Source organism: Ceratosolen solmsi, unplaced genomic scaffold, assembly GCF_000503995.2.
Source record: "Ceratosolen solmsi marchali unplaced genomic scaffold, CerSol_1.0 scaffold84, whole genome shotgun sequence".
NCBI lineage: Eukaryota > Metazoa > Arthropoda > Insecta > Hymenoptera > Agaonidae > Ceratosolen > Ceratosolen solmsi.
This window is the reverse complement of record NW_011948470.1, coordinates 33,105-45,837: the sequence shown is the minus strand read 5'-3', so window position 1 is coordinate 45,837 and position 12,733 is coordinate 33,105. Positions and strand designations below refer to the sequence as shown.

General features: G+C 30.3%; 1 protein-coding gene across 1 annotated transcript in view; it reads right to left on the bottom strand.

The window, feature by feature from the left end:
- Nucleotides 1-8,317, bottom strand: part of LOC105366970 (glutamate receptor ionotropic, kainate 1-like) — a gene marked incomplete at its 3' end in the record, with an annotated part of 40,669 nt that extends 32,352 nt beyond the window's left edge. Inside the window, exon 1 of the mRNA XM_011505586.1 lies at nucleotides 8,228-8,317. Within this exon, the coding sequence (XP_011503888.1) occupies nucleotides 8,228-8,306 (79 nt within the window). The remainder of the gene's footprint in view (nucleotides 1-8,227) is intronic.
- Nucleotides 8,318-12,733: the final 4,416 nt, after the last annotated feature.

Below are 12,733 nucleotides of genomic sequence, written 5' to 3'. Positions count from 1 at the left end.
ACTTTACGAGTGAGCTTATGTTGTCGAAAATGTGGGCACGCGGCGTCTTTACAGTATACTTGCACTGACCGGCAGTTACGCTTGATTGAGAGCGGAGTGAATTTACGAATGAGCTTCGCCTCATGGCGCGTTGCGCTTAAATGTGCATGCGGCGTCTTCAGCGCCGGCAACAGTGTCGATGCGCGTCCCTTCCAGAAATTTTCCTTTGGCGTGAGAAAACGAAGCTTCTAGAAGTTTCGAAGGCGTCCCTTTTTTGTGAGTGCTGGCAGTAAATAATATTTCAAATCGTAAACTTGCTCGGACTTGCCGAGTTTTGTTTGTAAACATTTTCTCGAGTGCCCGCCTCGGTCCGCACGTGCGGATCAGCCTAGGCGCACGTGGTGGCCAGCCTTGCTGCACGCGCGGTCAGTCTAGGCGCACATGCGGTACGCCGGACTGCGTAAATGACCTTTCTTTTGTTTGAAATTCATGGTACTGATTCAATCCCGAACAAGTATTTTTATTTATGACAATAGTATATGTATATTTATTATTTTTGTGTAATAATCTGAAGAAATTTTTATATTTTAATAGGAGTACTTCCACCACATTTTGTAAATATTAAGGTGTAGAAGTATTGGCTAGATAATAGAATACATATATGTATGAAACTGGAAAGCTCCAGTAAATTATTTTATTTATTAAATTGATAATACATATTGAATATGTATATAATACATAATACAAATATAGAATACAGATAAAAAAAACTTGAAAGAACAAATGTAACTTTTATAAGCTATGTATAATATAAATTAATTTTTGTATATTACTCATATTATATTAAAAACCATCTTGATCAATAATATTTAGAATAAATATACAGATAAATTATTTACGAACTATGTTTTCTATATAAATTAATGTACCTAAACAAAATTAATTTGTTTTAGATTTCTATTTATATCAATTGTATATAAAAATATAAAAATATTTCTTTTCATAAAAATTATCATATTTAAATTAGAAAGTTGTATAAAGATAAATGTTTATTAATATTTTGTAAACGATAAAATTAATTTTGCGATGATGTGATATTGTAGATCATAATTTTAGTTAATATTTTGTTTAATTTTTTCATTTATTTAATTTTTCTTTTGTTATATGTAATATTGTAATGTTTAAAGATGTTTGAATTATAAGATAAATCATCGATTGTTTTATATGACACATTGATTAAATATTACTATTACATATTTATGATTGTAATTAAATATATTTAATTTTTATCCTATTATTTTATTTTCAATATACTTTGCAAATACTAATTTAATAATTAATATATTATAATTATGTATCATTTTAGTTAATTTTTCATAATTATACTTTAAATGTAGATGGAGCCATGGATGCATGGATATTTTTTAGAATTATTTTTGGCTCTTATTTTTCAGTTTTTCTTAAATTTGAATATTTATAATATTTTACTATTTTGTATATATATTTTTCATTTCTTTGAAAATTATAGAATTTAAAAAAAATAGAATGTTTTTTACCTACCTGTGTGAAAATTCTAATAATTTTATATAAATATTTTATGTAAAAAAAATTGATCAATAATTATATCTTATATCTTAATATCTTTTTTATTGTAGTATAGGTTTTAATTCTACAGTTTGCAGATGAATTCCAATAGATCAAAAATACTTTCTCCCTGTCAAAATGTCCTTAATATGTAATAACAAAAATTATTATGTTCAAACGAGCTCTCTTTAATTTGTTCCCACCTATTAATGTATTATCCACAAAATATCCACAAAAAGTTGTCCACTAATTATGAATAATAAACAAGCTCTAAGATTGCTCAAGATCTCAGTGACATAAGCAGATAATTTTAATTATTAAAAAAATTAACTATTTTTGCAATAATTTCATAAAGAGTGATGACTCAATAAATTAATAACTTAAAATTTTTACTAGCAATATATTAATCCTTGTGTATTTCTTATCATCTCTGATAATTCCACCATCCATTTTATTTCATGCATATTTTATAAATTCTTATTTATATTTGTTCAATTCTTGATACATTATATTATATTTCCATTTATTTATAAAAATGACATCTTTAAGTGTATGTTATTTTCTTTTAAAAAATATATATTATTATAGTTATTATTATTAATTTAAATATTAATCTCATTATTATAATTTTCACTATTTAGCTTTTTTTACTTTAAATGTAATTGTTACGGATTGAAATAGTTAAAAGCAGAATACAAAAGTGGGAGAGGTATAAGCTCACGGACATTTACGTTTATAAACACAAGTCAGCGAATTCGGGAAATTTCCTACGCCAAAACTCGAAGTTACAATTATAATGCTGAATAATAATGTCGATGAACCTTCCAAGGCTATATCCTACTGACGTCACGACAAAGATCGGCATAGCAACAGACACCGGTGCGCTATCGGCGTCGCAAGCTACTACGAGAATATTTACGAGCATCGCTTGACGCACAGCTCCACTGTCCAGTAATAATTACGCAGTCGCTACGTCGGACTCATTATTCAATCTTCAAGCTTCACACTACAGTCGTCACTCACTGTAGCGATACACGTACGTAATAACCAAACAATAAGCAATCTAATAATCGAATAGTGACACCACACTATCAGAATTCGTTAAACTAAACTTAACTCATAAAGCGCTAGTGCAAACATAATCGACAGTGAAATTATCGAAATGATACTACTAGTTATATTAACGAATCGCACCGACGACTAAAGCAGCAGCGACCCAATCTTCTTTAGAAAACTTCGGTATGACAGCGGCGGCTCTCGTATACTACTATAGCGGCACTTCTCGGAAGAGAAGTCACGCCTCACATCATGAAATGTACACACACTCTCCTCAGTACGTAAAACAATTGAAGAAACTTCATCAAATTATTCACTCACACCCTCATTCACACACTTTATGACCATTAACTATTTATTATATTATTGTATTTAATAAAGGAAAGCCAAGAAATACTGCGTGTAGAATTGAATAATTGCATTGCCCTTTCCACTTGCCAGCAACACGTCCACCCAACATCAACGGGAAGTCTCTAGTCTGATCCCAGACAATTTGATCCTTCGAGTCGGATAAGTGGAAATCAGTGCATTCGTTCAATATTATTACATCGAAAAGAAAACAGCCATAGTAATACTATTTACAAGCAGAATTTCAATTCGCTAGTCAAGAAGATTCTTCAATACTGTAAGTACGCTACTGTCGCACTCCTTATTATAACAGAATGTCAATACAAAACAGAAATGAAATCAAGGAACCGTAGAGTGAAAACGCATCCACGGTCCATGAACGCACAATCCGTAGCGCAACCAAAAGGTGGATAAATACTAAAGGCCCAAACACAGTGGACACGCATTACCACAATCAGAACACTAATTAACAGTCTCAGCGCAGAGCGCACAGACATCAGTTTATATGAAGTGCTAGCAATGAGAAATGCCATTAATAATCTATACAATAAGTTCATGATGGAACACAGCTGCTTCGAAGCCACCTGGCCACCATTAGGTGTCACTCATGAATATTTTACAAAAAATACTGTTTTAGAAGAAGCCATCTGTCATGCCAATGCAACAGCGGTGATAATGAAGCTTTGCAACTCGACATAAACAAGCAAAACTACCAAGCCCGAGAAGGCCCATGCAGGATAGCCATGAGAAATGGCTTGTTTTCGCGACATACCTATTTCTAAATTCTCACGAGAGTTGGAGGAACCACTGCAATATGATATCCCAAATACAGGGGACTCCATGACAGTGCACGTAGCCTTAATACACGTCGACGACCAAACAAGAACGAAATGGGAACGATCACTGGGGAGCACAACTACATACCCAAGGTTCGCGCAACTGAAATCATTCATGCTGGCTGAAGTGACTGAATTAGATAACGCAACTGAATCGAGAGAACAAGAAACTCATTCTCAAAGCCACACATCCGATAGAAAATTCGTAAGAACGTGTCAGTCATCAACGGCGAACGAGAAGGGAGGAAAGCATTGGAAATTCAATCAATTTCACCCCCTATGCTTCTACTGCAATGAAAATCACAAGTTATGGATGTGCGACCAATTAAAGAAACTCAACATTAACTAACGACAAGCCGTAGCGAAAAAACCATAGCTATGTACAAACTGTCTTGGAAAACATTTGCCAAGCCCATGCCTCAGCAAGAAAGACTGCATGGACTACAACAAGACACACCATACTCCATTACACGAAAAAAAGAGCCCTACATATGAAGACGCTAGCTCATCATTACACACCAGATGACCAGACCGGAAACTACAAGATCACCCAATAGAAGACGAACAACGACCTTGCTGGCTACCGTAGTGATTACAGTAAAATTACAATCAACTATGTATCAAGCTCGCCTTCTTATTGACACCGGCTCTGAAACTACAATCATCACTGATGAATTACAAGGAAACTTCAAGCAAGCCCACAGAAAGCCACTGTCATAATCGATAGAATAGGAAGTACATCACCGATACAAACAACTAGTAAAAATTACATAAAGTGCCAGCTATAAGTGCGAAGGTAATATACTTACTAAACAAGTTTCACCGGATAGATCAATAGTCGTTGTTAAAACAAATGTTTATTCTGAAATACTAATAATAGAAGCGATAAACCCCCCGAAAATATCTGATTACCTATATCTCCCGAAGAATCTCAAATTATAAATAACATTTTTAAATTATTTGCAAAACATGAATCTAATAGACGAATCACATCATCTTCAGAATGAAGATTATCGGATAAACATTCAGATATCATTTCAATGAGGGATAAATCTGAAATTGATAAAATGACTGAAGCTATAACCCCAGAGCAATATATCATCAGAAGTAAATGACTATATTAGACCGAAAAAGTCAGTTACACAGGCATTTCACCGGATGATATCTTAAATGAAGAACAAAAAATTAAAAGTCTTATAACTACTTCATTAACTTCTTCAAATGCAATGACAACTACAAACAAAAAAAACTGCACAAGCTTAAGGGCAATTTAAGTTCATTTATTAACAAGGTCCATAAAGAAAATGTTGAGAGCATTTAATACAGATTCAGAAAAGTGACACTCCAAACTCATGATCTAAGAAGAATATTGAACACAGAAAACATCTATAACAACGGATCCTATATACAATCAAAACAGAAATAATAAATGACACATTGATACTGAAATTAGAAACTTGTCAGTTAGAAACGTTTGTCCAGATGAGGATAAAAACTTATTCGCACAAAGAAAATTCCATTGTCAAGACCCTAACCAAGACAGAGGTTAATTAATTACAATGAAAAACGGTCAAGTCAAATTTACAAACCTAAGCACAAGAGCAATTGCTTCTAGCCCAGAACACAGCATGCCTAACGATATATTGAATAAATAAATATAAATCCAGTAAAACAGATATTGAATTGAGATACTCAAGGGTTGGGATATAAACACATTGTTGAATTTAATTCAGTTGATTAGGTCCACTGAGGAACAAGAATTAATAAAATATACTAATACATATAAACTTGTCCCTTCGCAAGGAAATACCAATCAAATTGAATGGTGGAACTTAAATACAAGTTCAAATTTTTAATAGTAAATTAAATCGCTTAAGCCTATACAGTCATAACGTCACACATATCGCTCATTATATCTACACCAATTGTGTCAAAATAGGCAAAATTCAAACAATTCACATTCCATCCTCTACACCTAATTCAAAACAAGAACATATTAAATTAGCTTACTGCCTTCTGAAAAGGCTAGGAAACTCAAAGCGAATTCTGTATCTACTTGCAAATTAATGAAAGGGAATAAAAGGTGTCATAGCAGTCAAAACACTGCAGATGCAACTGCAAATCCTTGGCATAGCGGACGGGGCGCATTGGACACATGGCACTTAACAAGATGACAAGCTCTTCCACTCTTAAGACTAACCAGAAACAACAAATTGGTTACAAGGGACAAAAACAAATGTATAAGGCAAGGATAGCACGAACAGAACCCTCTACCAAGAAATTATACAAGTCTAGGACGAATGATGAATTCATTTGGCATACGACTAAAGGCACACGTCAATTTTACTACACCAATGAGTAACAAATACTTTAATAGGCATACTCAACTAACCCTGGCATACAAATGACAGAAGTATTGGATCTTTGCGAACGAACTTCAATATACTCTCGCACACTATGATGCATTACACATGCATGACCGAAAGGGAATCCATGCACAACATTTAACGGACCAATTACCGCTGTCTCGAGTAAACCATCAAACACAGATGTTGGCTATGCCAGTCATTTTAACCATAAACTCTAAACAGAGAGAAATAAAACGGTTCCAGAGGCGGACTTATCGTGGCATTCCGACAATGTTCAGAAGCATCCTACAAACTGTACACAAAGTTTCCAAGAACAAAAACAGACAGCTAAGACCATCGTGATCGACTACTAAATGGGAATTCAATACATTCACTACACCCCACATGATAAAAATGGGAAGCAGTGGTAAACTCCGTCAAGTTACATAAAGAATACCATTGGATAATTGACATTTAAAGAAATCTCCACATTGCTTGCCCGAGTTAACTCAACCACAATCACAAGACCAATCCACATTCTACCAGTACTACTAGTCCCCATAGAAGATACGAAATCTAATCATCAATGAATTGATGGCGGCCGGAATGTTACGGATTAAAGCAGTTAAAAGCAGAATACAAAAGTGGGAGAGGTACAAGCTCCCGGACATTTCCACTTGTCAGCAACACCTCCACCCAACATTAACGGGAGGTTTCTAGTCTGATCCCAGATAGTAATATTTATATATTTTTTTAATTCTTTTTTACTCTATTAATAATCTTTTATATTACATTTATTATTTTTCTTATTTAATAAAATATTGTTAAACTTCTATATTTATTTCTGAGGACGATTTTGTCCCCAATTAATCCTATCCCAGTTACTGAATCACGAATGAGTTTCATTATTTCAATGATTTTGATATAAATTATTGAAATAACCAATAGACTAGTTGCGTGTGTATATTATTAAAAAGTGTTAATTATTCTAATTTGTCAATTGTTGTGTAATATTATTGATTTACTATTAGTTATCATTTGCTTGTATTATTTACTGTGATAAATTAATGATATTAATATATGAAATATATAATCAATTATTGATGATGGCTCCAGTACTCGATTAGTATTAATATAATTTTTTATATTGTTTATTTTTATATATTTGATTGAAAATTTTTAAAATAACTTTATAATTAACAATACCAGTTTTTCAATAATGTACAAAATAAATATAGAATACAACCGGATTTGATTTATTGTACTAGTTATATGCAGTTTACAAATATTTCCATTTTTTCAATAAGATTGTCACCATTTTTATCTTTCTAATCTTATTTACTTTTCAGATTCTATCTTATTCCATTGCTTTTTTTTTGGTCTACGCTTGCAATTTTTATTCACATTTCTTTAACTGCATATATAACAATTATTACAATAGTTTCGCAGAATAATTATTTTGATTTTTAATATTACTTATTAAATCGAAGTTCCAAATTCACAAATATATCTCCAAACTGTAATAAATAAAAAAATCAAATGAAAATAATTTTATTGATTTATTTCATTTTTAGTGACTAAAATTCCATTAATGTCACAAATTTAAGAGACATTGTTGACATTATTTAAGTTTAAAAAATGTGATTATTCCTAAATTTGGATATGACTGCACTTCTCTATGAGGCAAGCTCGTACATAACTCAAGGTTATTTACAGCTAGCAATATTAGATCAGACTGAGTAACTGAAAGACAACTAGCACAGAAGAAATCAGAATTATTGACATCAACTCATATTGTAAAATAAATATAACATTGTATTTTTAAAACATTTGATTTAATATTTTAAATATATGCAAAATGTCTAATTATATAACTTAATAACAGTTTTTAATAGTTTTTAAATAAAAAAAATCAAATTTAAATGATTAAAAATATATTATTTTAATAAAAAAAATTATAATAAGAGTAGATTTTGTTATTATTTATAAGGAAATGAACAAAAATCGTATTTTTATCAATAATAAAATTTTCTTTATAATGGTATATGATAGAAATGATCATGTTTAAAGACTTACCAATTCTTATAATATCAGGTAAAGCTTCGCAGGTAATAAAACTAACAATATATATGGACCATACCAAACTAATTTTCATTGCAATACCAATGTCCTACTGTATCTATAAAAAATAAAATATAAATATTTTTTAAGAAAAAATATATTTGATATAATGAAAAAAAGAAGTTAAATATAAATTAAGTACTAAATAAATTTAAAAATTGTAATTTATTTATAAATTTTCCTTTTCCATTTTTTCTGAAAATCTATTCTACTAATATGAACCAAATTAATTTTATAATTATACATAATATAAATTGTCATGTAATCATAATTTATATAAATGAAATACAATTAAAAATATAAAGTTAAATAATTGTAAACAAATACATCAGTTAATAATACTCATTTGTAAAATATATATACATATGTATTAAATTTTCTCTTAAAATTACAATTATCTACAATTATTATAAATAAATCTACAATTACAATTCTGTATATTCTGTATAATACAATATGAATAATTTACATAATTAAGTTTACTATAAATTTAAAATCAATACATTTAAACATTTTTCAAAGAAATATATTGTAATAAAAATAAACTTTTTGTTATATATAATTATCACTTGTAATAATCATTAACTAAATTTATTAATAATTGCTATACCGTAAACAATGTTAAACAAAACTACAACGTTCTAAACAGCAAGGCAATATCAATGTTATTGGCGTTTGCGCAATAGAAAATCCCATTGCTTTGCTCTTACATATAACCATGATACAAGTAACAACATTTGCATAAGTATGATTTTTTCCAGTTTTGTATATACTAAATATCGTAATTAATATCTATAAAACTGAAAAATTATACATTTGGGTATGCATAATACAAAAAGTGAATGATATTTACGTAATATTTTAGAATTTGTTCAAAGATTTGTTTGAATATATTAAGTTTTTTACAAAATTATATGGTTCTACATATTAGATGTACGTTCAAAAATAGCTTAAATCTGACATAAGTTGTGAGTTTAAAAAGAAATTTTCTATATGCAAAATAAAAAAACCTGACAAAATAGGAAGTCTATAAACATAACAACGATATTGTCCAACCGTTGAAAAACATGAATAACGGCCTGATAAGTGACTTACATGAATTTTTATAGTACAAATCGATTAGATAATAAGAATTTTATGTAAAATGAGCTTTATACTTTGTTGAAAGTAAATAAGATATATATTATTTATTATTTGAAAGAGAATGTCGTGATAATCTATTGAGTGATATTTTGTTTCATAACAAATTTAATAAAGTACAAGAATGTTCGATAATTCTAAAAATGTAATCCGTTAATGTACAGTCTTCAAAATTGACCAAGTGATGATTAAAGCATCTTGCATCAGTTAATAAATCTATATTACTCAAAATTTATACTAAACTTTTATCACAATTTCCAACCAAAAAGTACATGAAAACGATCAAAATAAAGTAAAAAGCAACGAAAGCAATTAGAATTAAAAAAAATCCGACTTTATATGAAAAAGAATTAAATTCTATATAGGAGTAATCTTATTATAGAAATGAAATGTAATAAAAGAAGTAACGGTAAACCAGATACTATTTTGACAAATAAATTTATAACAAAGAGAAGATATGAATAATTAAAACAATAACAATGATACATATATTCAGATTAAGGTATAAAATAAACTAGTATATATACTTGACACTCTATTTAACAGAAAATAAATCTTTAATATAAGTGAGGTGAAGATTATTTCACAACATACAAACAAATTTAGACAGGGTAACATAAATATTACAAAAAGCTGAAAAACAAATAAAAAAAATATGATTGAATGACTTAATATGATTTTAATTGATCAAATACAACAATTAAAATAAAGAAAAATTTAATAAATATACTTATTAATAAAACATTTAATAATATTCTAACAAAATTTTGTTTTCAAAAAAATTAATATTATAATTATAAAAATTATAATACAGTATAACAATACATCCAAATATTTTTCATAAGTATTGTAATAAAAGAGGGGATGTTCGTATTACAATTGATAGATTCATAATACCACAAGAAATTTAAAAAAACAATGAGTGTTGCACATATGATAGTGTTAATAAAGGCTTATACAAAAACTAATTTATTTAATAATTTTTACCACATTCGTTATTTTAAAAAAGTATAAAACAATAATGTATACAATCATAGAATTAATAAGTAAATTGTTAATAAGTAAACTCCTTTGTCATATTGTTTCCTTATGTCATAGCTACTGTTTTAGCTACCATTTCTTTGTTTTTAATGATTATATTGTTCTTTAATAAACAACAATAACAATAGGAAGACTGCTTCGTTTTTCTCTCTATTCTTACTATTTAAACTTAGTTCAATGTAACTATTTTTGTTATATCGAACTAACTCTTTCCTGCTCGCCTTGAGCCTTTGATTGACTTGCTTTCTTTGGGATTATGTATATATATATTTATGTATACCATCATTTTGAAAAAATATAATATATTAACTATGAGTTGATATTGATAAAAAAACAACCTAATTTCGAAGAAGAAAGCAGACACTCGGTATAAGGCGTAAGAGACTTGCATGCCACTGGAAAATAAAAAATCACAAATCACAAATAATATCCATATATATAATTGTCAAAAAAATTTTATTCGTTTTATTGAATTTGTTCGAAATTATAGTGATGTAATTCTTGGCTCGAACTGCCAATGCTTCAATAGCTTAGTTTGCCGCCTGCCCTAGCAGACGCTCGGGAAGGAGTGAGATGGAGAGGCTGCACAAGAGTCGTGAGAGTTGATTAATTATACATTTATTATACAATTTATCACACAATTTACATCTGGGTGTTGTAGTATCTTCTTGAATCTTATGTAAAGATGCGATTTCTTGAACGGCTTCTTGTATAGGAGATATCACTATACAAGATGTTCTTGAAATCGTTTAATTATGAAGTTGTGCCGATCATTGCCATCGGCGAGTAAGAATGATAAGGTTATGCGGACAGTGTAGTCACAGTGATGCAGTCTCTTGATCTGATCTTGGGTTGAGTAATTTACCACAAAGCACACGGCAAAGCACAAGCGTGCGTGGTCGTCCGCTCCTCTAGTAGGTGAAGTGATAACATCAAATTGACCACAAAAGGCACGCGATAAACTCAACCGTGCGTGATGGGTTTTCCCGTCGACAGTTTAATAGTAAGGTTGATGTATCTTCTTCTAGTCAGTGCATCTCCGCAAGTACTTTGGTCACTAGCTTACCAATTCGTACGAGTGCGTAAAGTTCCTTCCTGACCTGGTGCTTTTCTATAGAATAGTCCCTTTCGAAGAGATAAGGAAAATAAAATAAAATAATTATTTAAATAAAATAATTTAAATAAATTTTCTTGAGATAGCCATTGGCTGCTCAATCGTTGCTTCAATTTCTTGATTCGGGCAGCCCTTGGCTGCCCACCCGGACAGCGACCTTTCGCTGCCTTGTTCCCATCTTTAAGGCCTCTTGCCATGAGTCCCCACTCAAGAAGCTTCTGGTCTTAGTTTTCCAATCAGGGCGCGCCGCTTTTCGGCGGCATGATGAATATGCACGCCCTTTTCCCACTTCATAAGAAATTAGGCTTAGACAATGAGAATATCGAAGCAGTATCTCTGGCGGCAATGCGTGAAGTGGAAGATTTGCCCTTCTCCGGGACTAATCGTGGTGGGGGTGATTTTTAGTCAAGCGTCTTCGCTTGGCCTATGCAAGCAGCAACATTTGTCGTACTTGACAACAATGCATGCTTGCTGGTGGCATTGAAGGCACACGTGCGGCGCAGATTACCGAAGGTCGCACGTGCCGATTTTCGGGTTGTAATGGATTCTAAGAAATATTTTTCACTCAATTGTTTTCAAATAATTTAATCCTCAAAATATACTCTAGTAAACAAGCTAGCCGAGTTTTGATGATAAGTCGCAAGGGTCTTCCTTCAAAACAATTACTACGTCTATAGTACGAAGGGCAATAAAATGGCTGTTTACGAGTATGTTCCAGATGTTACTAACCTTTTCGTACGTTCAGTAACCTTGGAAAAATTTGGGAAAATTGAAAATATTAAGGAAACGTAAAATTTAAAGTTAGATTATGTAAAACATTCTATAAGAATAATTATTAACAATAATTTTGAAAGTATATACAAATTTTTTGTTGCTTAAGTTTGATATTGAGAATTTACTTATTACTCTGTAATAAACGAAAAAAAAAAATTTTATGCTACAATTTTTCGTAGCTATAAACCTTGGATAATTAATGATATATGCAACTGATAATGTTATTTACAATTATAGTAGATTTAATAAATTTCAATTATGATTTATATTTATTTTATTAAGTATATTTTCTTAAAAATATTATTAATGTTATTAAATCCACATACAAACCGATCCGTAGAAAATATTTCTTGTATTTTAAATTTGAAAAATTATATTTTCAAAGGTTTAGA